Here is a 27683-nt window from a genome sequence, read left to right as displayed (position 1 = left end):
TTATTTCCTGTTGTGATTTCATGTAGTCGCAATGGTTTTTTTAAGCATAGTGGTGTTATCATCTAGAAAGTAGTACAGTATAGCAAGTGTAGTGAGGGTACAGGCATGAATTGTCCTAGCAGTAGCAACAGTAGTGCATAGTTACAGTGGCAAGTGGTGAGTGGTGTGGTAATGAACTGTCCCATCCCAAACAGAGAGTCAGCGCGCCTACAGGTTCGTGCAGGGCAAGGACTGGGGCTTCAAGAAGTTCATCCGCAGAGACTTCTTGTTGGATGAGGCTAATGGACTGCTGCCGGATGACAAGCTGACCCTCTACTGTGAGGTGAGGAGGCGTGGCGGGATGAGAGAGAGAGGGAGGGAGGAGCTAGCTTATAAAGTCTAGAGAAAGAGAATATTAACCCCTTCAATACTGCCTCTTATTTTTGTCTTGAGATTTGTTTACGATTAGACCATTTTGTTAACAATAGGAAGGGTCTATGGACATCAGAAGGTGAATGGCCAGTCTTCTGTATTTTAATCCCCACATAAGTTTCTGAAGCTGTATTAAATCACTATATAATAACCAGAATGAATATGGAAACATGTCATGGTACTCAAGAGGTTAAGGAGATAAATTTAATAGGAAAAGCAGATCTAGAAAAGGTGATAAAATGTGTGTGTGTGTGTGTGTGTGTGTGTGTGTGTGTGTGTGTGTGTGTGTGTGTGTGTGTGTGTGTGTGTGTGTGTGTGTGTGTGTGTGTTTAAGCATTCTTCCTTTTCTTGTTTCCTTGCCAATAATTACTCTTTCCTTTCCATTCTTTTTAACTTACTCTTCTCCCTTTTCCTCCATGCACCTTCCCTCTCCCACTCACACTCCCGTCCCTTTGCAGGTGTCGGTGGTGGCAGACAGTGTCAACATCTCCGGGCAGAGCAATGCCATTCACTTCAAGGTTCCTGACTGCCGCCTCTCTGATGAGTTGGGCAGCCTCTTTGAGTCCCAGCGATTCTCAGATGTGACTCTGTCTGTGGCCGGCCGAGAGTTCCAGGCTCACAAAGCTATCCTGGCAGGTATGTGTGGGTAATGATGATGATAACAATCCATCGATTTATATACCAGGCTCACAATCCCAAACTGGCTGGCCCAAAACACACACACACACACACACACACACACACACACACACACACACACACACACACACACACACACACACACACACAGTGTTAATGATCTTTTTGTCTTCATTTTTTTTCTTTTGTGTTGCTTGTGGTCGTCACTTCCTTATACACCCGGTAGCTCAGTGGTTAGAGCGCTGGCTTCACAAGCCAGAGGACCGGGGTTCGATCCCCCGGCCGGGTGGAGATATTTGGGTGTGTCTCCTTTCACGTGTAGCCCCTGTTCACCTAGCAGTGAGTAGGTACGGGATGTAAATCGAGGAGTTGTGACCTTGTTGTCCTGGTGTGTGGTGTGTGCCTGGTCTCAGGCCTATCCGAAGATCGGAAATAATGAGCTCTGAGCTTGTTCCGTAGGGTAACGTCTGGCTGTCTCATCAAGGACTGCAACAGATCAAACAGTGAAACACACACACCAATAGTTTGAGCTTCATATATACACACTCACAGTCTTAATGGTCTTTTTTTGTTTCATTTTTTTTTACTTTTGTGTTGCTTGTGGTTGTCACTTCTTTTGCATGGAAAAAATAATGATAATCAATACAGGTAATTGAAAAAAGAATGCTCTGACCTTGTCCCCCCCCACCTTCCCCCTGGGCAGCCCGGTCCCCTGTGTTTGCTGCCATGTTCGCCCATGAGATGGAGGAGCGGAAGCACAACCGAGTGGAGATCCAGGACGTGGAACATGAAGTGTTGAGGGAAATGCTCCGCTTCATCTACACTGGCAAGGCGACCAACCTAGAGAAGATGGCAGATGATTTACTAGCAGCAGCCGACAAGGTGTGTGTGTGTGTGTGTGTGTGTGTGTGTGTTTATGCGTGCATTCATTTTTTGTCTTTTTATAGAGAGTCCAGTTTGTTAAGTGTGTATTAGTGTGTTTTTCAGTCATTTCATAAGAGTTCATTCATCTATCTTGTGTTTCAGTGAGTCTGTGTTTGTTAGTCTGCCATTTTTTTTAATTCCCAGTGGGTGAGTGAGTGAGTCAATCATTCAGAGTGTCAGATAACTGTATTCCACCTTTCACAGTCCTCTCACCCTCTTCCTTCACACCTCCCTGACAACACACCCTCACAGGACCATCTCCTCATCCCTCCCACCACAGCCACCAAAAGCTCACTTGGTGTTTGTTGCAGTATGCCCTGGAGAGACTCAAGGTGATGTGTGAGGAGGCCCTTTGTGTCAACCTCAGCACCGAGAACGCGGCTGACGTGCTCATCCTGGCTGACCTGCACTCCGCCGACCAACTCAAGGCTCAGGCCATTGAATTCATAAACACGTGAGTCACAAGCACAGACGCAGAATTGTGAGCTGTTTGTCACACGTAGCGTCTCCTTGCAGTGAATTGTTGTCCTTGTGCTTCTCTTGTATCTACCATTGAGAATGTTCTTGTTCTCTACCTGAGCTAACTGTTTCCTTGCTGCCTCTCCTCCCCACAGACACGCCACAGATGTCATGGAAACGCAGGGCTGGAAATCCATGATCCAGTCCCACCCGCACCTCATCGCCGAGGCCTTCCGAGCCCTGGCCACCCAGCAGATCCCGCCCATCGGCCCGCCCCGCAAGAGGATAAAGGCCAGTCCCTGAACCTGGCCACAGACCCCACCCACAGACTGCCTCAGGCCTGCCCTGCCTGCCCCCATGCCCCCCCACAGCACCCTCGCCCCACCCAGTGCCCTACTGTGGGTTGGGGGGTATCTGGGGGGGGAGGGCGAGGGCGGGCCACCCTTCCCACCAGTCAAGAGTACAATCCAGGGAGGCGCTCCCACCCACTCAGGATGGCCGGACCGACCTCTCGGCCCACCGCGGCCCCACGGACCAAGAGACGAGGCCAACGCTTGATCTCAGTGCAGACACAAGTGCACACACACACACACACACACACACACACACACACACACACACACACACACACACACACACACACACTTTGTAGCACTTCATCATGTACACATACAGTCACTTGTTCACACACACACACACACACACACACACACACACACACACACACACACACACACACACACACACACACACACACACACACAACTTTCACCCGAGCTGCATACGGCTTGCAGCGTGACCCTTGAGGACTCTGCTCCCCCTCCTCACCACACCCAGTACACCCACAACCCCTGGAGGCCTCACCCCCCAAACCCCCGAGGCCGCCCCACCCCTGCCCCGCCAGGACTCCCGGGGCACATTGGGCAAGGAAGTGTGAATCCTCTGCAATGTACAAGGTTTACTTTAGTCTGTGCTTTCGTAGGTTATAGAAAACGGACTCGTGGCTCAAGGAAAGCAGCCACTGGGACCCTCCTCGTCCTCCTCCTCCTTCACCACCACCACCACCTCCACCTCCTCCTCCTCCTCCTCCTCCTCCTCCTCCTCCTCCTCCTCCTCCTCCTCCTCCTCCTCCTCCCCTGGCCTGGTGACTGGTAGTGAGGGAGGGAAGGGAGTGACCATCAACACAACCTCACAACCTCACAAGTGAATGAGTGCTGAAATCAGTGTGGAAAAAAAGGAAGGAAGAAAACAAAATGAACAGAAAGTTTCCCAAAGAGATGCCTCCCGGAGCAACCACCCACCCACCACTGCGCCCCCACACCCCCACACTTCCATAACACCCAACCCCATTCCCACACCCCATCGCCCCATCACCAGTGCACCACAGACTGAAACAAAAGGAAAAAGACAGACTAAGTTGGTGATAATCCTTCCCATTCTCTTCCTCTCCACCTGTGCCCCCTCCATGGCTCACCCCACTTCACGCCCCCAAACTGAAGACAGACGGTGCGTGATTAGTACTGCCTCAGTGGAAAATGTGAGTGTGGTGCAAGGAAACAGACAGACAAACAATGGAAGGATGGATGGTGGAAATGTGAGGCTAATAAAGGAAGGAATGAAGGAAGGAAGGATGGGGGTTGGTAGAGACAAGTCCTGCAAGGGATGTGCGTGCGTGTGTGTGTGTGTTTTTGTGCGCGCGCATGTTTGCGTGAAAGGAATTTGTTATTTATTCGTTTTTTTTTTTTTTTTTTTTTTTTTTTTTTTTTTTTTTTTGTAAAAATTCTTTTTCTTCTGGAAAGCAAGGAAATAATGAGGAAAATGTACTGATGCAACTAATTCATTCTTTTGTTCCATGTTGTTTGATTTTTATTTTGTATAAAGCAAAGATGTAGCCGGAGGTACAATATTACAGTGTTTTCCTTTGTTCGTTTGTTCGTTTGTTTGTTGTAGCTTTTTCAGCATCATCAATCCTCAATCATTTTTAATTTTATGATTTTTTTTTACACAGCATCACCATCATTGTTGTCAATTTTCTTTCATTATTACTTTATTATTATTATGATTATTATTATTATCATTATTACTATTCCTTCTATCATTGCTGTGTTGCTCCGCGTCCTCCTCCTCGCCTGACATCACCAACCCCTGATCTCACAGCATCAGCATCATCATCATCATCAACAGCAGCAGCATCAGCAGCATCATGAGAGAAACCACCACTCTTGTGAGCATTGTGCCATGCCAGCGCCTCAGTTTCACGTACTTTTTTATCATCTTTTTTGTCTTGTTTTATTTATTATTTTTACTGATCTGTGGAGCCAGCCCTTCCCTCCTGCCTCCTCATGTCCCCTTTAACTCAGTCATTCTGCCAGCCCTGCCCCTCACACCTCACACCTCACACCTGTCTGCCTACTACCTCACTTCTTGGGCCTTGTAATGACATTCACTCACTCAATTGAATAAATTGCTTCAAATATTCTCTCTCTCTCTCTCTCTCTCTCTCTCTCTCTCTCTCTCTCTCTCTCTCTCTCTCTCTCTCTCTCTCTCTCTCTCTCTCTCTCTCTCTCTCTGAGTTAGGATTCAGTAATAATGAAGTTAAGAGAGAGAGAGAGAATGAATGAATGAATGAATGTAGGGATGCAGTGAATAACAAAGTCAGGGAAATGATGTACTACAGGGACAGACTAAAAGTAGTTTTCTCAGGGGGGAGAGAGAGAGAGAGCACATCAGGGAGAGGGGAGGCAAGAAATGGTTAGGAAAGATAAGTGGGATTTTATTTATGATTAATTAAAGAAAAGGAATTTAATTAAAAGTAGGTAGACAAATGGTGAGAAATTTGAGATGGATGATGCAATTAATGTATGAGCAGAATTGTAAAAACGTATGCCAGCCATTCAGTCAAGTCGCCCTCATGTCTCTCAGTCAGTCAGTAAGTCAGTTAGTTAGTTGGTGGAATATTATTTCATTTTTTAGCTGAAGTACAAAGTTATTTTATGTTAATGTTTTCCTCCATTTGCTTGTTTTGTTACTGTTTCCTTTAATTTATGTATTTAATTAATATACGTAGATGAGTGAACAAGTGATTGGGTGTGTGTGACAAGGCAGGGATTCAACACACACACACACACACACACACACACACACACACACACACACACACACACACACACACACAGAGCTCACCAAATCACCCAAGTAGAGAGAAAGAGAAAGTGTGTGTGTGTGTGTGTGTGTGTGTGTGTGTGTGTGTGTGTGTGTTATAATATTAATTATCTCAGAGGAAGGAGTCTTACGCACTCGGAACCTGAAATAATAATGATCATAACTATGTCATTCTTCATTTCACATCCATGGAAGAGAGAGAGAGAGTCCCCCGTTTCATGCATCCCTTTTGACATCCTTGGCTCAGTAGGTTCCTTGCATAACATTTCATTAGACTCAAGATAATCTGAATGATTTAATCCGTATACTTGCACTTGCACCTTAAATTGTCCCCAATCACGTTTCGCCTTTTACACTTGGTTATACTAAATCCACATTCCCTCCCTTCCCTTCTTTACTCAGTCAACCAGTAGGCTCCACACCTTCACTCCCTCTCACCTCCCCTTCCACATTCCCTTCTACATTGCAACTATAGAGAAGGGTTTGTTCATAAGTGTTTGTAGATGAACATGTGATAGGAATGGATCTAGGATGTTGTTTATTTTATTATTATTATTATTATTATTATTATTATTATTATTATTATTATTATTATTATTATTATTATTTACGCATGTCAGACAACCATCCCCTGGCTTTTACTCACCTCCCCCTCCTCATCTTCCTCCTCCACTTTCTCCCAGCTGAGTGTTAAGGGGGCAGGGGACTGGAGACTCCGGGGCTGGCCATAGGGTGGGGAGGGGCAGTAATCACGGCGCCTCTCGGGTAATGAAATAAAGAAAGGACAACACTGTGAGGCGGGGAGAGTCGGGCCAGTGTGGACGCCCGACTCGCCATCATTAAAAACTTGGTTAATAAATCTATGAACTGAAGTTTTTGTAAACCTTCCCCTGTATTGAATGAAGTGACACGGGCCCTGTTCAGGAACACTGCTCGCTCACCACCATTATTTTCCATGGCCACAGAGAATTATCTTGTATCCGGTCAGCATCATAGCAATTTTACTTATCATTTAAACCATGAAGGATAACACCCTTAAAATCTTTGCAACTTCACCTAGGTATTTAGAGCCTTACGAAAGTAGTGATGGTGAAGTGCAGTTTTGGGGATTATAATTTCAACAATAACATTAATGATGGGAATGTATGGGCGGCCGCGGTCCACCCCGGGCGGCTGAAACACTAGCTATGCCACTGTCTTCGAGATGAGAGAGAGAGAGAGACGGATGAGGGAGTGAAGGGTTTTGTAACGCGTCCAGTCAGCTCTATGTCAAGCCGCACTTCAAGACAGGACAAAGTTCCGCCGAAATTATGGGATTTGTATCTAACGTTCTCCAATAGGATATAGTTGAAGTGACGCGGATTTTTAAGGGTATTTTTATGGTTCTAGTGACAGACTAACAACAATTCCACATTATTAACAGGAAAATACTCTTGGAAATACGGCTCCTTGGTCTTGGAAAACAATCGTGGTGAGAGACGGCAAAGCGTTAACTACTTCAGTATTGGGACGCATTTTTACCTTGAGATTTGTGTACGATTAGACCATTTTATATTCATTAGGAAGGGTCTATGGGGGGATCAGAAGATTAATAGCCATTCTTCACTATTTTAGTCCCCACATAAGTTTATGAGGCTGTTTAAAATCACCAAATAGTAAAGAGTGATTATGAAAATGCGTCCTGGTACATTGGTACTCAAGGGATTAATTGAGTGGTGGACTTCTGATATGTTCTCCCCTCTCACCACGACTGTTTTCCAAGGTCACAGAGACGATAGGCGGGTTCTCGAGAGTATGTTTCCTTTTGATAATGTCAGTAGAACCGTAAAAATATCCTTAAATAACATCTTTCTCTGTTGAGCAATGTCTCTTTCTGCATAGCAACGTCAGGCACAGCACATGGTCTCCTTATCAATATATCCGGAAACCAAAGCATTGCCATTTCCACACTCTTGTGAATACTTGAACTATAAACAACTACAGGGAATGTGAGTATAGGTAACGTAAGAGATCGGCTCTCTCTCTCTCTCTCTCTCTCTCTCTCTCCGAAGCCTTGGACACATGTGGAGGACAAGCAGGCCGCTGGTGTTGTGTGAACTAGGGTTGCCACCTGTTCCTTAAAATACGGAACCGTTCCGTATTGAAGCGTGAAATGCTGCGTTCCGTACTGAACCAATACGGAACGCCATTTGTTCCGTATTTGCCTGTATGAATAGTCAAGCAAATGAAATAAATTAATAAGTCATCGTGACCAAATATTGAAACAAATACATAACCAGTTCACAAAAATATATGCGTGTTAGGGGTTTGTCGTGCCGCCCGTGCGTTACGTGAACAGTACACGTAATATCTCGCTCCGCCTCGGCGCCTCCACGGTCCATCACCAACGGCTGTCAGTCTAGAAATGATAGGGGTGGAGAACACTGCTGCTGTGCTGTGCCATGCCTATGTCTCATCCCTGTTAGGTACCTGTACTGAACATGGCTACGTCTGCAGGATCTGTACACTTGGAAAATGTATAAGTAATGGCTATATTTATGATCCATTCATATTCACAGGTAGCTACTGTTTTCTCCAAATGAGTTTTTTTTTTTTTTTAATTAAGGGAAATATATTTTTCAGTGTCATTCTTCAGAATTTATAGACACATGTAGTTTCAAAAATATATTACTGATAACTTGACTGATGAACGTATTTTGCAATATATCCTCACATTTAGTCAAGATATCCTTGAATTCCTCCTAATACAGGGTACTTATGGAAGAGCTTATCTTCAAGCCTTGTCAATATGATTGACTTGCTACCCGCCATCACTGTTCCAACCTCAGCTAATGCGTTCCGTATTTTTAGGTGGTGGAGGTGGCAACCCTAGTTGTGTCAGCCTCTTCTGTAGGTGCTGTGACTTCGCAGGCTGGGGCACAGTGTTTCTCTCCTGCTGTCCTACGGGGCTACCCGGTTTACGACACCTGAGGTGATGCAGATAGAGGACACTGTTACCGCCACCCATAAGGCGGTGTTGTTAGGATAGGGAAACCACGTTGACTCGAATGTGTTGTTTCATTCAGTCAAAACCTGTAGATAACAAGAGAAAGCCATGACAACACTATGTTGCACTAAATACTAATCACGTCTAGTGGACAGTGATACCTGATTGGACACCATTATTTGGAAGAGTGCCAGGGGGAGGGGTGAGGAGAAAGGCCTCTCAACGAGTCGTACCTAACCCCTCTCCAACACCTTGAAACAATGACTGCTGTCTTGCTTACCACTATTTAACCCTAAGATCTTTTACATGATAAGTACTTATGCACACTACAGTAAGAATATAGCACAGATTAATTCCACACATTCACTCAATCACAATACAGAGTATCTTCACCACACTCACGTGTTGCAGGTCATGTGAACTCAAACTCTAATACGGTGTGTGTAATTCACCACGGTCACCCAGCCATCCTTCCCCATTACGGAGCGAGCTCAGAGCTCATAGAACGATCTTCTGGTAGGACTGAGACCACAACACACTCCACACACCGGGAAAGCGAGGCCACAGGCCCACAACCCCTCGAGTTACATTCCGTACCTATTTACTGCTAGGTGAACAGGGGCTACACATTAAGAGGCTTGCCTATTTGCCTCGCCGCACCCGTGTGTGTGTGTGTGTGTGTGTAACTGGTTGGCAGGAGAAAGTTCGGGTAACGATGATACTTCTATCACATCTCGTTCTCTTCTGTCCCTCTCCTCTGTCCTGGGGGTGTCACGGACGACCTGCTGACCCATCGTGTAGGGGAGGTACATACATCCAACACCTCGAAAGAGTAAAGTCGCACAAAAATGAGGAACAATATATAATGAGGGAAGTTGATTGAGAGATGGGTTCATTATTGTATATAGGAGAAGTACAGAAAGAAGAGAGAGGCCGCACAATTACAAAGGGAAAGCAATAGCAGCAGTAGTAGCAGCAGCAGCTCACCGCCCAGAAAAAGTTGAATAAAATTTGATAAAGAAAAGAAGAATAGGGATAAAGGTTGAAAGTGAAAGGAAAGGAGAAAATAGATAAACCAGTAAAAACCCAAATTAACATCAGGAGACCGTTGCAAAGACATCCAACTCTGACTACGACCCCTCACAGCGCAGGCCGCAAGACAGTGGTGACTGGTGACGACTCCTGTCAAAATAACTTTCCACTCTTCACTAACAGTAATTCAAACCAGCCATAATGTGGTGACAGCAAGCAAACAGCCGTGATGCAGCACTAGCCTGGGCCAGAATATTGCGGGAGGGTCAGGATGAGGGCAGGGAGTGGCGAGAGAGGAGGATGGACTTCAGTAAGCAGGTCCGTGTGTGTCAGTGCTTCAGGTGAGTGATGACTTTTGCTACTTTTATTTTGGGTGTTTGATATTCTTATAGATAGTTTTTTTTAGATAAATTTACAGTGTTTCAGTATGCTGTCACCAGGATTTTTTTTTTCCTGGCAGTTTGGGGAAGTTTTGAATTAATCTACTTGGTTTCCATCGCCGATCAGTACTTTTATATTTCCCTCCCCCCCCAAAAAAAAAAAAAAAAAGACTTTTATCCTCAGAAAGTATTGTGTTGCGGTGAAAACGAAAAGAAGATTAATACAAAACTGACCAAAATGTACCAGGAGAAAATAGTTTGGTTATCACAAAGTATCTTTGGCTAGAGGCAGTAGAGGAAGGAAAGGATTTAGGAGTAGTGATAGACAGGACTATGAAATTTTCAAAGCAATGTTTAGAAGCAAGAAATAGGGCAAATAGGATCCTGGGTTTTATAAATAGAAATGTTAGTTATAAAAGTAAGGAAGTGGTGCGTAGCTTATATAATTCCTATGTTAGGCCCCATTTAGAGTATTGCATACAGGCCTGGTCACCCCATTATAGGCAGGATATCAACATGTTAGAAGCAGTTCAGAGAAGAGCAACTAGGATGATACCAGCATTAAAGTGCCTGGAGTATAGAGATAGATTAAAGGAATTAAACATGTTTTCATTTGAGAGGAGATGTATAAGAGGGATATGATAGAGTTATTTAAAATGTTCTCAGATACAAACTACATAGATGTGAGATCTTTCTTTACCTTAGAGGAGGGAAGTAGGACTAGAAATCATGGCAGGAAGATTAGAAAGCAAGGCTGCAGGTTAGATATAAGAAAATATTTCTTTAGTCATAGGGTGGTAGACTTCTGGAATGCATTGCCAGAGAGGGTTGTAAATAGCACTAGTTTGACAATGTTTAAAAACAGATTAGATAAGCACTTAAATTTATTAGATTTATAATTATGTATAGCACTGCATGATAGTTTTTATAAGAAATTTACTATAGTTAAACAAGACATGATCCCCATGTATGGGGACCACAAATTGTAGAGGACTTAGCCCTGTTAATGGGACAAATATTTAGAATTAGTATATAATGTATTGTGTACTTGTAAGTGTATCTTTAAGTACTGATGACGAGGTCGCTGTGCGACTGATACAGGATAACCTAGATGGGTCCTGGTGGCCCTTTGTTATCCTATTATTTATATTATGTTATCTCTAAAGAAACGGTCCAAAATATTGGCTGTTACTGCTGTAGAGAGTATTCACTGTCACCGCTGGCTATGCCAACCCATTGAAACTTACCTATTTAACCAAACTAACCAAACCTAACCTAGTTGAGATGACAAACACCGCTGATATGTCTTTCTCAGAACAAATTAACTTTACATAATTCAATCAAACTGATCCAACCAAAAGCAAACTTGCCTAACCTGACCAGCAACACTGAGGAATTAACATGAAGTCATTACCTTATTTCTCTTCTTAAAATCTGGCAATACAATGAAAATAATTGATGGGATACCCTGCCTGTTCAGACATCTATAGACTGATATATATTGAGTCACTTCTTTCCACAAACTACTCTGATTGGCTAGATTTATTATGTATTGTTTCATTGTTCAGTGGCTGCATATTTTAACAAAAGAAGCAATCATCATGGTTGATTTCACACCTGTACAAGTCATGACAGTATGCACACACGAATTAACACACCAAACAGCATTCCTCACTGCCCATCAGTCCACACACATGAGTGTTCCAGCACCCTAGCTCTTCCCCCACCCCCAATTATAAATCTTTAAGAATTGTTGTCAACATTGTAAACAATTTGTGATGGGTATGTTTGTGTTCAGATTACTCAGAATGAGAAGCTCTATATGATGGTAAGGGTAAGAAAAGCCATGATTATGGTGAAGGACTGTAATAATAATATGGATAGTTTTTTGTTGTTTTTTCATATGTTTGACCAGTGATATGTTTCAGAGGAGAGAGTGAGGCATCAGGTGGAGAAGAAGAGTCTGAAGGTCGGTACTTTTCAACTGAATGTTTCCCTCTGCAACTTGTGAGTACTTTGAGACCTTGTTACCTGCTGGAGAGATATGGATGGGCAATGGCTCACTCATCCTTACCTGTATTGTTCTGATTGAACTCTCATCTAGCAGTTGAGTGGCACACAAGAGCAGCTGGTCATGGTGTTATGCTTCATTGTATCAGATTTACAAGATGACCATTTACTTCTTTGTCCTCTCACCTGTAAGACCTTGAAAATATTTCCTGTGTTGTGGTGTGTGCGTGTTGATTGTTGTGTCAGGCAACAGATTGTGTGTGCGTGTGTGTGTGTGTAAGTGTAGGTGGACGCCAGGATGGATGGGAGCAGGAGGTTTGTGTGTGACGAGTGTGGGGAGATCCTGAACAGCAGCAGCAGGCATGTGCAGCACTCCCTGTCACACCGAGGAGTAACTGTGTTCTGCTGTGAAAAGTGTGAGGAAGTGTTCCTGAGTGAGAGTAAGCTGAACCAACACTTGGACGAGCACAATTCTAATAAGAGATTTGAATGTGAAGTATGTGGAAAACGGTTCCACAAATCAGTAGATGTGAGAGCGCATACATTAGACCATTATGGGGTAAAGGAATTTAAATGTAAAGAGTGTGGGAAAGAGTTTGGTACCAGGAAGAATCTTGTTCAACACAGCAAGATCCACTCTGATGTGAAGGAATATCAGTGTTTCAGGTGTGGCAGTGAGTTCAGATGGAAGGGTCACCTCACACAACACATGAAGAGAGTCCACAACCTAGAGAAAAGTTTCTTCTGTGACAAGTGTGGTGGAGGTTTCTTCAGAAAGAAGTGCCTAATTAAACACAAATTTGTATGCTGTTTTAGAAAGAGAGAACAGAATTGCAGTGGTGATGATATAAAGTTTACATCAAAGAACCAACTAGAAGCAACAAAGAATCCCACGAAGGCGGAGCTGTATGTGTGTGAGCAGTGCGACAAAGTCTTCACCCACAAGAGTCACCTCACTCTGCATGTCAACAAGCGGCATCAGGGAATGAGCAAGCACACCTGTCCTGAGTGTGGCAGGTCCTTCAGCCAGCGGGACCATCTCAACGTGCACATGAATTCCTGCACCAAATAGTGGAGGCTGGCAGCTGTTGGTGTGTTGTGGGACATGCGGCAGCAGACTAGGGCTGTTTCACCACTGCCAGGTAAAGTGGTGGTGAGGCAGGCTTGGCTTGTAGCACCACCATCACTGTCACAAATGAAAGGTTCTCAAGATAGAGAAGGAAAAGATAAATCTGTGTGTGTGTGTGTGTGTGTGTGTGCTTGTGTTATTTACCCATACAGGAGGGTAGCTATGCTTTCCTATCTCTGTTATCCCCAAATTTTTCCAATTTCATCTTAAAATTTTATATTGTTGTTGCTTTGGTCGCTTCTCTATCCAATGCATTCCAAGCCTTGACAATTCTGCATAGAAAACTATTTCTTCATGTCCCTCCTGCATGCGCCCTTCCAGTTTGTTCCTGTGTCCCCTTGTGGATCATTCATCATGCATCATCAAATCATCTCTGTCATACTTGTTGATTCCTTCTAAATGTTGTAATCAAATATTTTATTCTTTGTTTCATGAGATCACATCTTAACAATTCATCACAAAGGAGGTTTTTTGTTACATCCTGCTGGATCCTCTCTAGGTTTTTAATATCCTTCTTCAGATTTGCTGACCAAACCACTGCTGCATATTCCAACCTTAGTCATATCATAGTTACAATAATCTTCTTCATCAGTGTATGAAAATGTCATTCTTTTATTCTAGGTAGATTGTAAGTTTCTCCCACTATTTTGCATAAGTGCTTTTCGGTGACAACAATTACTCCTAAATCTTTTTGTTTTGTTTTTCTGGATGTTTCCTTCCTCTAGCTTACAAACTCAGACTGGTTTATTTTTGCTTTTCCCAAACTCCAATACACTACACTTTCTTGCATTGAACTCCATTTTCCATTTCTTACTCCATCTGTAGATTTATTCAAGTCCTCTTGGAGCAAGTCACAATCCTCATTTTTCTTCACCTTTTTCAGGATCTTTGCATCATCAGCAAACAGACTTGTGTAACTTTCTACATAACTTTCTACCTCTTCAACTACTTATTTATGTATACTGCAAACATTACTGGAACCAAAACTGATTCCTGAGGAACTCCATTAAACTCTTTTACATGTAGAAGTTACGTCTCTTAAACTGTCCTCCTCCTCCCTGTCCTTCAGAAAATCCTCCACCCATGCTAGCAGTCATCCTCCTATGCCACTGCCTTCTCTTGAGTTTCCACATTTTTTTTTTTTTTTTTTTTTTTTTTTTTTTTTGTGTGTGTGTGTGTGTGTGTGTGTGTGTGTGTGTGTGTGTGTGTGTGTGTGTGTGTGTGTGTGTGATGGGCAAATGGAGAGCAACAGTGGTGAGTACATGAAAATGAGTTGGTCTCTTCAAGCCTTGGGAGGGAGTGCAGGCACACTTGGCAGGGCCATGTGGTGCATGGACCAGCTATGGTGTGGTGAGACACTTTGTGGGAAGCACTCTGCATCTGTTGTGGTGTCAGGATTGGAGTAAGTGTTGCGTAGTGAACAGTCTCATCATAAAGGGGCAGAGGTAAACCAGTGTTTGGTGTGTGGCTTTGCTGGGCCATGAGACTTTTCCCTCCTATAAGGGGCTGACAGAGCTAGGAGTATAAAAGATGTGCTTGTCAATGTATGGGATTGTTCACCTGGTGTATAGATAGATAGATGAACTATTTAGTTACTTTTCTGTGTGTGTGTGTGTGTGTGTGTGTGTGTGTGTGTGTGTGTGTGCTTGCATGCTTGCAATGCACATGCATGTGTGTATGGTGCTATCCTTGGGAGTATGTCACTCAGTCAGAATAAGTTGACTTCTTTACACTCACCAACTTTAGAAGAAAACTAATTTCTTGTGAACTGGAGATTGTGTATTTGAAAGACAGATGATTATGTTATTCATGTTATTGAAAAAGAAATGTTTCATCATGTTTTATTAAACCTTAAGACTTTTTAGAGCAAACAGTGTAAAGAATGCTAATGTAGATTCCTTTCCATGTTCCTTAATCCTGCAATCTATGACGTGTTCTTCTCTCTTCAGGTGAGATGGTGGTGTGGGCCGTGCCAGCTTAGCACATCCACCACCTTGGTGATGGATGGAAGAGAGGTCAAGCAGACAGACATACTCTGTATTGCTAAAGGAACATGTGTAGATATGCCATGTCCATTCATTCCCAGCTTGCTACAGGAGCCTTGAGTTGCTGTTGCACCCTTGTTCCTGATTGGATAGTGCCTCTTCTAACCTCATCACTGATTGGCCCTTAGCTCAGTGACTCTGTCTCCCACTTAGCACCGATGCTGGACTTTCCACACTACAGGTTATGCTTTTATTGATATTGAACAGAATGATGATACAGTAATCTTCAGTATGAAAAGATTTGAGGTAAGGGTGTAATTGAAAATTATTAAATCCAATTATATTCTGCGCTGCTTATTTACATAATAATGTAAGTCAAATCTGTGATATGTGATGGTGGAAATTCTCAAGAACATGATGATGTAAGGTTTCCGTTAAAGTGGAAAGGAAGGCTGGTAAACATTTTTTTAATCTCAAGCTGCTGGTGTAACAATGCCAGTTGTGTGTGTATGTCCTGACATTGCCAAGATGCTGTCTGTCATCTTGTGTCTGCAGCTTGGAATAAAATGTTGCTTGCTGCCTTTTTCTGCCTTTCTTGAATCTACTAACACCATTATGTTTGAAAAAGAAACCTGGGGCCGTATTCTACAAACTGTTATAGCGAGATAAAATGGTGTATTTTAAATGCAAGTCCATGTATGATGTAGTCATAAGTGGTAAGACAGGGTTAAACCTGTTATAGCACAGCCAATGACCATCTTAACTCTTGTCAGCATTGTGGAAATGTGGCTGTGTATACCATAACACAATCCCCAACAGTTTTTATTATTAATTTAATGATAAATATCAATAATGATGAATAATTATGTCTGTCTTTGATGCAGTAATGTATTATTATAAATAACTGCCAGGAGGGGTATGATCAAACAAATCTTGCCCCACATGGCCCACATGCATTGGGCTGTGGGCTGTAATAATCTCCATTTTGTCATGTTTGTTTTGCTTGGATGCACTGTCTAACTATTCCCAAAAGTAGTAATATGATGTCAAAATAATTTAGATCAATGAAAATTATGTCAAGAACCTATTTCTATATATTTAAAAGTTGAATTGTGAACCTTAAGTCATTGGAGTGACAGTTAGGAATTCTGTGAGACCTGACGCTAACTGTGTAGAATACGGTGCGCCTATGTTTGCATTGAGCACATTACTGGGTGGTGAGGATCTGTCTACTACCTCTATAGAAGTCTTGGGAGGATGGAATAAGGTTTAATTAAATAGATAGTTTGTTTGGTAGTATGTTTGGACATCTTGAGGAAACTAGCTGCACACACACACACACACACACACACACACACACACACACACACACACACACACACAGAGTAGTTGTGTGAATCATCAGCTTCCAGGCTTGAAGGGAAAGAGACTGATCCTCGTCAAAAACCCTGTGACAGTTTGGGACACCACAATGACGGTGACCACCTTGCACCACTCACAACACCACACATCCTGCACCACTTGCCACTAACATCACACACCCTGCACCACTCACCACTAACATCACACACCCTGCACCACTCACCACTAACATCACACACCCTGCACCACTCACCACAACACCATACAGCCTGCATCACTCACTACAACACCACACACCCTCTCTCTCTCTCTCTCTCTCTCTCTCTCTCTTTGCATACATACCTACAGTATGTTCACAAATCACTGGAGTCTCCCACAGAAATACACAGTATGTTTCCTTTGAATGCCTTTTCTTGTTATGCCTTGCAGAGGTGACTGAATACACAGTGTGACGAGAGAGGGTGAGTGCAGTGGGCCAGACAGTGGTGACAGGAGTGAGGTGACTAGGGATTCAAGGAGTGGTGATGATTTACTGCCTCCACAGAGTTTGTTTTCCTGTAAAGCAAAGTATGGTTGTATAGGGCATTTTTAACAACATATAGGATGGTGTGTGTGTTGCATTTGGTCAATACCACAGTTAGGGATAAAAGAAAACTATCAAACACTTGTCAGATATTTACAGTTCTTTATAATAAGTACAGCTGCTCCTTGGAAAAGCTACGTGTGATGCATTACTTTGTATTTTTGAGTAATAAATTTAAATGAAAAACTAATGTGCCCATATTTTTGCCACTGAGAATAAAAGGATATAGGAGGAGGAAAATGGAGAAAGTGAGGAAGGGGAATATTTTTGTTCAACCTTCACGTTAGTGATGGACTTAGAAAAAAAGGTTTAGACAGGATGTCAGTGTTCTGAAGGAAGAACATTAATTATTGTGGGTACTGATATTTTAGTGAAAGGTTTTACATGAAGTAAGGAAAAAGAGAATCTGAGTCTCATCTGCCCAACAACCACGGAGACAAGGAAGTCCCAATCTGAGAAATTACAAGATTATTGGAGAACAAGATAAGGAAGGAAAGGAGAGCAGAGTGTCTTCACTGAGTGGATGGATAATAGTTCATTGATGGAGGATTGGCTCCAGGTGTCGGTGTTGTGGTGCAGGGTCATGTTACGTGAGAAAAGAATGAGTCAGTCGTGTGGCCAACATACATGGTGTGCTGAGCAGTCAGTGTTGCCAAGTTGGCGCGAAATGCGCTAGTTCTGGCGCATTAGCGTTACAAACAGCGCGGTAATTTTGTGATTAGCGCATAGCGCATTTTCTAGTGCATTTTAAACGGATTTGGTGCATGATCTAGCGCAATGATATTGAGTCAAAATAAAAAAATTAATTCTGCATAAATTAGTATATTCTACAGTGGATATGCCAGTGACAGAACGCTGTAGGAGCGCTACATTGACAACACTATGCAGCAGCACCAGGCTGGATCCGTAAGTGACTGGTACGTTACGAGTATTGTACTTGTATAGGTGTAGGGAACGAGGTCTGGTAGCGCCTTGACGGTCTCAGTTACACGTTCTTTACCGAACTAGTTGGTACACGTGGTCCAGTAGAAATGGGTCCAACATACGCTCAAGCGTACAGAAAGAGCACTCAGTATCCTTTCACTACCTCACTCAAATGCCGAAGTTGAGAGGCTATTCAGTCAAATAAATATTGTTAAAAACAAACTCAGAAACAGGCTACACACAAAATCTGTCAGTGCAGTTATTACTGTAAGAAGCGGGCTTCGTAGAGTCGGAAAGTGTTGCTACTCGTACGAGTTACCAGAAGAGGTAGTGAAGAAAATAGGTACAATGGCAGTGTATAGTGAAACAAGACTAGACCAAGCTGCTGCATCGCCTCTACACCTTTCGTCAGAAACTGTGCCATGCTCTTCATCAGTGGATATTGGGGAGGACTTGGACCAAGAAGAAGACACCGTTATTTTTCTCTCAACTAATTCAAATCAGGTTAGTAGCAAGTTTATAGTTACATTTTATAATCATTAGCTTAGTGTACGTTATATATAATAATGCAAAACGACGAAAATATAGCACATAAAGATGATGGCCGCATTACTCGTTATATATATATATATATATATATATATATATATATATATATATATATATATATATATATATATATATATAATATAACGGAAAAATAATAATCAGTATACGAAAGCTTTCTAGCGCATTCTAGCGCATTTTAGACCTCAATATAGCTCATTCACGCCGGTTACATTTGGCAACACTGTCCCAAGGATTATATCAATGTACCTAAATTTCTATACCCCCTTACATCCCTTTAAAAAAAAGTTACGAAGTTACTCTCTGACAGAAAGAAACAATGACTAAGTGTAAAATTTAGATACAAGAGGTGAATGGGACATACTCATCGTAACTCACCACCACCTGAGTAACGCCTCACCACGCCCCTTCGCCACCAGCTGCAGGGCCAAGGGGTGTCTGGCTGCCCTCCACCGCCCCTTCCCTGCATCTGTGTGTGAGCGGGGAAAGGACCACATTCTTAAACCCTTCAGCTCCCTAACTCCACTACTTTCGGAAGGCTATATACATTGTTGAAATTACCCGGGTTTTCACGAGTGTTTTTTTATGATTCTAGTGACAATTAACAAGATTTCTACATTATTAACAGGAAAAGCACTCTTGAGAACCCCGCTAATAATTTATGTGGTCTCTGTCAGTCATGATTGGGATGCAAAGAATTCCTGAATATGGGCCAAAGTCATTAGTATTTACCATTTTTGTCCGAAGAATCTTTTTTTTTTTTTTTTTTTTTTTTTTTGTGTGTGTGTGTACGTTACACCCCCGCCTGCAGATTTGGCGCCTCTCTCCCCAAGGGCGTACGTGGCACCCCCAGGCACTCCACCCGCACTGTACAGCAACATAAATAGATCCTGTGCCATTTTATCCTCCTCGTGTTTCTGTCTCTCCTTTCGTCATTAACCTGATAATGGTAAACTTTGGGGAGCTTATTGTCGAAGGATTTCCTCCTCAGTCCTGCCCAGTGCCCAGTGCTCAGTGCCTGTGATGATGTGGGAAGCTTCAGCCTTCCAGCATCAAGGCGCCTCGCAAAATCGAGAACTGCGGATTTAAGGGACAAATTGATCTGTAAAAAATAGGATTCCACAGTTCACATTCCTTGATTTCCACAGATACCCAATTATCGAGCAACCCACAGGAGAATAGACAACCAGTTTCAAGTTGAAAAATGCGCCAATGCGCGGCTGCGCGTCGCCGCAGCCAGCCAGCCAGCCAGCCAGTCACTCATCAGTCAATATTAGTGAGTGTTTCTGTGTGTGCTCGTCGTCGTTGGGTGTGAAGTTTGTTTAAATTCCTCATTCTTTTTGTGTCGCTGCGCCCTGCCTTTGGCTGCCAGTGATGATACATTACTCAAAATTTTCCCTGGTGGTCGGTGAGGAAGGCGTGGATACTGCCAAGTGCTTTGTACTCCTGGGCCAACAAACTATCGGAGCACCGCGCCGTGACCTGCAGGATGACCTGGGTGAGTGGCTCCTCTCTCTGCGCCCTACTATCTGTTCTCCTCAGAAAATCAACACAGTGAAGACGGAAATGGTGATAAACATGAACGTAATGTGTGTGGGGTCGCTCGATCGGTGGGTGGTAATAATTAATGCATCTTCATGGTAATGTCCAGTGGCGTAGTGACAGGGGGCGGAGGCGAGCGGGGCGGCACAAGCGAGGCTACTGATATTATTGATGTTCAGACCGTTATCTTAGACTTTGCAAAACAGAAGGTGCAAAAAAATATTGATTTAAAGATCATGTAGTCTATGTGTATATGTACATGATAAACAAAAAAATATACCTAATCTCACATTTTTGTTGTTGGGGGCGGCATGTCTAGGTTTCGCCCAAATGTAAATTTATCTTGCACTACGCCACGTGACTCATAGTTACTCCTGAGCCAGGCTGGGGCCGGTCGGATGTTTAAAACATCGCATTTTTCCGCCACTTGAAGCCCTTTCATAGCAGCCATTTTGTACCTTGGTCTACGGTGACGGTCACCACAATGATGTGTTTGTTCTCAGGAGACCGTCCTGATGCTCGTAGCTCACGATCATTTGACCGTCGGCGTGAGGCGCGATCGGTCCCTTCCGACCCGCTATCCAGGAAGGTGACGCAGCTGACTACCGTTTGGCCAATTAGATGTGAATCATTAGCATTTAAGTTAAGGTTGCCATATATTAACTCAAAATTCCGGACATCTTCACTAACACCTGACATGATATTGGAAAAGGTGTAAATCAATAAAAAAAAAGTTGTTTATTCACCTTTGCCTCAGTAACAAGGTGACCAGGCCACAGACAAGCAAACAATAATCCAAACTGACGTCTATATCAACGCAGGTTAAAAAGAAAAGACTGGCGCGCAACGTGAGGCCAGTCATGCGACGAAGGGAAGGCTGGTAGCATCCACTCCATACATGACTACTGTACATGAAGGACTAACAACTAAGTGGGCTTTTTTTTTATTATTTCACTTTTTATATTCCTCTTGGCCAGCTTTCCCTTCATATATATATATATATATATATATATATATATATATATATATATATATATATATATATATACACAGTTTAAAATTGACAGAGAGGGTGTGGATGCGCGCCACACACGGTGATAAGGTCTGTCCGGCCCGGCCCGACAGTGACAAAACTGACATCATCGGCAGCCAGAGTGTCACAGCTCAGTTCTAGCGAGACACCACAGAGTGATGATGACCTCTTCCTTGTTCATATAACACACACACACACACACACACACACACACACACACACACACACACACAGAGAGAGAGAGAGAGAGAGAGAGAGAGAGTTGATAAAGGTGACCACAAGTAATCATCTCCGAGGACATGGAAAAAAGCTAATAAAGGACATCTGTCTAAATGACGCGAGAAAATACAGTTTCCCGCATCGTAGCATTGATAAGTGGAACAAACTGAGCAGTGATGTTGACGCGGTGTTTGTCAATCAGATGAAAGAGAGATATGACAGGAATGGACAAGGAGACAGGTCACAGAGAGCTTAGTTCGGGCCCTGTAATACACAAATAGGTAAACACACACACACACACACACACACACACACAACGATAATAATGTTGCTGCTGCTGGTATTACTACTACACTCCCTCACTCGCTTCTATTCCTCATTTCTTCCTCCTATCACTACCACTTTAAACATTTCAGGTGGAAAACAGCAGGGAATACCCAGGAAACACTGAAAATTGAAGATGTTGGCGAGTTGACACAGGGAGGGACGGTGGCTGGTGGGGCGGGGTCTTGGTTTGGTTCATGGTAGGCGCCGGGCGGTCTGAACGGGGGTATACATAACCATCGCCTTATTTAACACAATAATGGGCTTTCCATCTATCTATTTATTTATCTGGCGGTTGATTCTGGTTTTGCTTTACTCTCTAGGTCAGGAAACACAAGGGGAGTGCAGGCGATCACTGGTGGACTTACCCGGGGGAAGGCACAGCAGAGGTGCTCTTGTGGTCCAATATTTACGTACGTAAATCATTTTAAAAATCGCGAGAAGAAAAAAGGCTCCCAGACTGGAATGCACTACAGTTTTAGACGCAACAAATACTTTAACTAATAACCAAAATATAAAAAGGTTACCGAGTGTATTGTTTACATAGCGATGTCCAACGAACGGTGTTTATATCACGCTAACGGCGCCACAAACACTTCTTCACATCGAGAAGGAAAGCACAGCCACACTACATTAGGTTACATTTTCTGAATAAGAAAAAAATTTGCTTTCCAGCCAAATAAAGAAAAAACACATTCCTCGTCGTATAAAGATTTTTGTTTTCTATTTTGGTACCGTTAAAATTTTCCAATTTGAAAATGCAAATAGTTAGACTAAATATTATGGAATATTATTGCTTGGGTCAAGTTTTTCATATTCTTTAAGTCTTATATCAAGCACCAAAACAATCCTAGGCGTGCTAATTAAAAAAATGGTTAAATTATTGAATGACGAAAGTGTTATTTTAACGAAAAAAAAATCATAGCTAGACACGATTTTATTACGGATTAAAACTTGATTTACATTCCTATCAATAAACAAAACACAAAAAACAATGCAAACTCCAACAATAAACGAGAAAAAATCGTGTTGTAGAATCGAAGTAGTTTTTTGCATCTTTTCTCACCTCCTCCATTTCCCCCCCCTCCCACATTCCTCCACACCTCTCAACCTTCACCTACTCCAACACAGCGAGTCCTTAAAACACCTGCAAAACACTGGAAAACCACCCTAAATCACCTGGCTACAGGGTGAAGGGGCGGGGCTGGCGGGGGTTGGCGGGCCGGAGCGCCAGGGATTCCTTGGTGGTGGTGGTGGTGGTGGTTGTGCTGCTGCTGCTGCTGCTACTGTGTGCAATTCACCACGGTCGCCTGATGAATTACACACACAGCAGCAGCAGCAGCAGCACCACCACCACCACCACCACCACCCCACCAAGGCATCCCTGGCGCCCCGACCCGCCAATCCCTCCTAGCCCCGTGTGTGTGCGTTTCACTGTTTCACTGTTTGATCTGCTGCAGTCTCTGACGAGACAGCCAGACGTTACCCTACGGAACGAGCTCAGAGCTCATTATTTCCGATCTTCGGATAGGCCTGAGACCAGGCACACACCACACACCGAGACAACAAGGTCACAACTCCTCGATTTACATCCCGTACCTACTCACACGTGAAAGGAGAGACACCCAAATATCTCCACCCGGCCGGGGAATCGAACCCCGGTCCTCTGGCTTGTGAAGCCAGCGCTCTAACCACTGAGCTACCGGGCGTGTCTTGCGCGTGTGTGTGTGTGTGTGTGTGTGTAAGTGGGGATGTGTGCGCGTGGGTGGGTGCGTATCTCTCTCTCTCTCTCTCTCTCTCTCTCTCTCTCTCTCTCTCAGTGTCACTGCCACCCACTCACTTAACTACTAAGATGGAAATGAAGGAAATGGTCGTGTATTGTCCTCCCCCTGTGATAACACCACGCTTTTTCCCCATCACAACCCCCATCACTTCCATTACTGCCTTCCCTCTTAGTCTCCTTGCCTTGTACCATCAACACCCCCATCACTTCCATTACTGCCTTCCCTCTTAGTCTCCTTGTCTTATACCATCAACACCCCCATCACTTCCATTACTGCCTTCCCTCTTAGTCTCCTTGCCTTGTACCTTTGTTTAGGGGCAGGGATAGGTGTACAAGTTTCCTCTCTCTATGCAGCCTTGATGAGCAGCTGACATCACTGCATCACACAGCACTTATTTTCCCCCTAATAGGAACACTGAGTCTGTTTGCTTCCTTTCTTGAATCCCTCTTCCATCTCAATGCTTTCCTCCTCCTCCTCTGCACTTTTCTGTGTCCTTCTGAAGTACTTTTTAAATTATTTTTTTTTTTTTTTTTTTTTTTTTTTTTTTTGCAGACTTTTGGAGGTGAACAGAAGCACACACGCCTGCTGATACACCTGTGGCAAGTGCAAGACAGTGTGGTGAGGATGGAGGGTGCTGTGAACATTCCCACCATCATTGCTTCAAGATTTCTCTTTAGAAGGAGTAGGTGGCAGTGCACATTGTTTCAGCCCTAGGATTGTATGTCATTTTATTTATAGATTTCATGACCTGACAAAGTGTTCACCTCTGTGTGCATCAAGTCATTTAATTTCATGTGCCCATTCATTTAGCTACAATGAATAATTGTTCATAAGTTTATGATATACCAAAGTTACTTATAAGAGATCTACTAATTCCTACATGAAGTATGTCACATTCTCTCCAGGAACTCCTTTCTTCACACAGTCCCAGCATAGACACCAGGCATCCATTCCTTTCACCTTTCCTCCACCCTCACGTTCCCCAATTCCTTCAGCACCACTTGCATCATCTCACTCCTGTCACCGGCATATTCACTCGCTCCACCTTCACGTGCTCCACTGTCTCATCCTCTCCCATGTCACGCATGTCTGACACACCACCACCATTTATTTTCCCCTAATAGGAACACCAAGTCTGTTTGCTTCCTTTCTTGAATTCCTCTTCCATCTCAGTGCTTTCCTCCTCCTCCTCCTCCTCCTCCTCCTCCTCTGCACTTTTCTGCCTCCTTGTGAAGCACTTTTTGATTATTTTCTTTTTCTTACAGGCTTTTGGACATCCAGCAGGACACACGCCTGCTAAGACACCTGTGGCAAGTGCAAGACAGAGTACAGAGTGTGGCGAGGATGGAGGATGCTGTAAACATTCCCACCATCATTGTTTCAAGATTTCTTTGTGTTTTGTGAAGGTGTAGGAAGTACACAGAGTTTCAGCCACAGTATTTCATGACCTGTCAGTGTGTTCAGTGTTCACCTCTGTCAACATTAACAAGCAAAGTACTTTGCATAGATAGAGGAGATCCACCCAATAGGTACATTACAATAGACAACAAGACCCTGGTAGGTTCAGAGTATGAGAAAGATTTATGAGTTGTAGTTAGCTCTGATCCTGATCTAAGAAAGCAATGCATAGAGACTAGAAACAATGTAAATAGGATACTATGGTCTGACAATTTTATGAAGATGGTTTAGGTGTTGAGTTTTCGGAGATTTCCCGACCTGCGGCGGTGTCACACCTGTACCAATATGCACCTCAAGTCAGGTACTTAATACTTCATAACTGAATGGTGTTGTGGTACATATACATTTTGATGCTCTAAAAAGGCAAGTTAGAATAATTCTTGTTTATTTTTAAATATATTTTGCATTGTTTTAGCAAACACAACAATACTTGGCAACATTTCCTCCGAGTGTTGTCACGACCCTCTGGGTGACCGAGTGAGGTCACAGGTAAAAGTGACCGTGTTAATCCATGGGTCAATTCCTCTCCCACTACCAGCCAGGATGAGAGAGAGAGAGAGAGAGAGAGAGAGAGAGAGAGAGAGAGAGAGCAGCTTGACTAACTGACAGGCAGATTATTTTTGCAAATTTTAGTAATTTATAAGTAAGTATAGATCTCTGATAGAAATATATTTGCATGAAATGTAAATTCTATATGTAGAGAGAGAGAGGTGGTGTGTGGGAAGCAAGGTTCTCATTGACACATAGGCTCTAATCCCATAATTTGCCCAGCACAAGGTTTGGCAGCGCCGCAAGCCGGGAAATCCTAAAAAAAGTCAACGTCTAACCAATCTTCATAAAATGGTCAGACCATAGGATTAATTTTTAGGAGTGTTAGAAGCAGAAGTCCTAAAGTGATATTAAGATTATATTTGACGCTGGTCAGACTGCATCTAGATTATGCGGTATGGTTCTGGTCCCCACATTATAGGAAAGATATAGGTCTATTGGAGTCAGTGCAAAGGAGAATGTCTAAAAAGATGCAAGGGATGAGGGACATTGTCTACTAAATGAGAACTGAGAATTCAAATTTGCATTCCTTAGGTTAAGAGGGGACCTGATAGAAGTATGGAAGTGGTATAGGGGTTATAATAACAAAAGAGACAGGAGCAAAGTTCTTAGGATCAGTAGCCAGGATAGAACCAGAAATAATGGGTTGAAGCTTCAAAGATTAAGGTTTAAGAAAGAAATGGGAAGGAACTGGTTCTCACAGAGTGGTTGATGAATGGAACGGACTCAGTAATCACGTTGTTCATGCTGAGTCAATAGGAAGCTTTAAAAGAAGGTTAGATCAATATATGGGTGGGGATGTTGGGTGGAATTAAGTAGCTTTGCTTGTACAGGGACTGCCATATGTAGGCCTGACAGCCTCTTGCAGCTTCCCCCATTGTATTATGTTCTTACGTGTACATCAAGTCGTTTAGTTTCATGTACCCATTCATTTAGCTAGAATGAGTAATAGTTTATGAAATTTATGATATAGAAAATTTACTTAGAAGAGATCTTGCCTTATGAAGACTTGCTTGAAGTTCTTAACCTGGCCTTTGTTTATCACCTTCATCTAGTTGAGTCAGTCTCTGTCAGCCTGCTTACTACTTGAGCCATCTCTCCCAGCACACTCACACATCCACCTCAGTGTGTTCTCTTCAGTCTGTTCCAAGCCTTGCGCTCTGTGCTTACTGGTCCACACCACAAACATGAAGCATTGCACTTCCCACAGATGGAGGGTCACAGTCATCACTGCAAGGTCTTACTGCAGCTGTTGTGGCCAAATGTAGTAGTTATTCCTTTATGTAAATGACACTTAGGAAAGAAATGTGTGTAATTGTTTTTACATACATTTTTGAGAGATTTAGGCTGAGAATATTTAAATTGACAATATGTATAGCCAATCATCTTCTCCATTTTTTAGAACTGAGAGCAATATCTTGTTAGAATCCAGAGTGAGGGTCTGTATTTTGTGATATTGAAGATGACCATACAGTGCCACAGGGGATTACATGCTGCCTCCACACAATTTTAGCCTTGTGAAATTATTAAAAATTGTACAATGGTGAAAGTTGCTCTTAGATATTTACAATGAAATAATTCCCCAATTGCTTTACATGAAAAATTGTACTAATTTGAAAGTTCCTAGACTTATGATGAAAACTGTACTAAATTATGTAAGTTGAAAGTTGCCCCTAAAGTTTTGTGATAAAAATTGTGTAAGTTGAAAGAATTTTGTGATGAAAATTGTTTAAGTTCGATAAAAATTGTGTAAGTTGAAAGAATTTTGTGATGAAAATTGTTTAAGTTGAAAGTTGCCCCCAGACTTTTGTGATGAAAATTATTAAGTTGAAAGTTGCCCTAGACTTTTGTAATAAAAAAGTTCCCAAATGCTTTACATGAATAATTATTGTATAGATAATTTTTTTGTACTGTCAAATTTTTTTTGAATAAAGTCAATGGACTGGACGCTGTTATCGTATTTTCAGCCTCATATTCATATGCCTTGTCTCCGGAGACTCTTCGGAGTATTTTCGACTTAGTACACATTTTGGAGGCGTTTTGAGGGGGATTTTTCGCGTTTTTTTTAGGTGTTGAGGTTTTTTTCCCAGCTTTTGAGGGGATTTTTGGGCATTTTTAGGGTTTTTTGGGCATTTAGGCAAGTGGGCTTTTTGGGCATTTTTAGGAGTTCAGGGTTTTTTTTTTTTTTTTTTTTTTTTTTTTTTTTTTTTTTTTAGCTTTC

At 42.8% G+C, this 27683-nt stretch overlaps 2 protein-coding genes and 1 long non-coding RNA gene across 7 annotated transcripts in view; 2 read left to right on the top strand and 1 right to left on the bottom strand.

Moving 5' to 3' along the window:
• LOC123511239 (speckle-type POZ protein B-like) overlaps nt 1–4981 on the top strand; it is an 87644-nt gene extending 82663 nt beyond the window's left edge. For all 4 annotated transcript variants that reach the window (XM_045266941.1, XM_045266943.1, XM_045266944.1 and 1 more), the window contains 5 exons: nt 195–322; nt 870–1047; nt 1754–1932; nt 2286–2428; nt 2589–4981. In XM_045266941.1, coding sequence (XP_045122876.1) covers nt 195–322; nt 870–1047; nt 1754–1932; nt 2286–2428; nt 2589–2736 — 776 coding nt within the window. In that variant the 3' untranslated portion in view covers nt 2737–4981. The remainder of the gene's footprint in view (nt 1–194; nt 323–869; nt 1048–1753; nt 1933–2285; nt 2429–2588) is intronic.
• On the bottom strand, nt 3166–16668 carry LOC123511241. The gene is made up of 2 exons (XR_006676715.1): nt 16448–16668; nt 3166–3198 (listed from the first exon to the last, which is right to left on the bottom strand). It is a non-coding gene; the product is annotated as an uncharacterized LOC123511241 (long non-coding RNA).
• Nucleotides 9692–16067, top strand: LOC123511240 (gastrula zinc finger protein XlCGF67.1-like). 2 transcript variants are annotated; one of them, XR_006676714.1, is made up of 4 exons: nt 9692–9954; nt 11922–12191; nt 12662–13145; nt 15082–16067. XR_006676714.1 is itself a non-coding variant. In XM_045266945.1 (3 exons), exon 2 carries the CDS (start codon nt 12302–12304, stop codon nt 13073–13075), a length of 774 nt encoding a protein of 257 aa, XP_045122880.1. In that variant the 5' UTR covers nt 9692–9954; nt 11922–12301; the 3' UTR covers nt 13076–13145; nt 15082–16067. The 2 variants fall into 2 exon arrangements, 1 of the variants encoding a protein (XP_045122880.1); XM_045266945.1 differs by having other exon boundaries at nt 11922–13145.
• Nucleotides 16669–27683: the final 11015 nt, after the last annotated feature.

The sequence above is a fragment of the Portunus trituberculatus genome, chromosome 31 (assembly GCF_017591435.1).
Source record: "Portunus trituberculatus isolate SZX2019 chromosome 31, ASM1759143v1, whole genome shotgun sequence".
Taxonomy (NCBI): domain Eukaryota; kingdom Metazoa; phylum Arthropoda; class Malacostraca; order Decapoda; family Portunidae; genus Portunus; species Portunus trituberculatus.
Note: the sequence above shows the minus strand (reverse complement) of the source record. Positions and strands in the feature narration are given on the sequence as shown.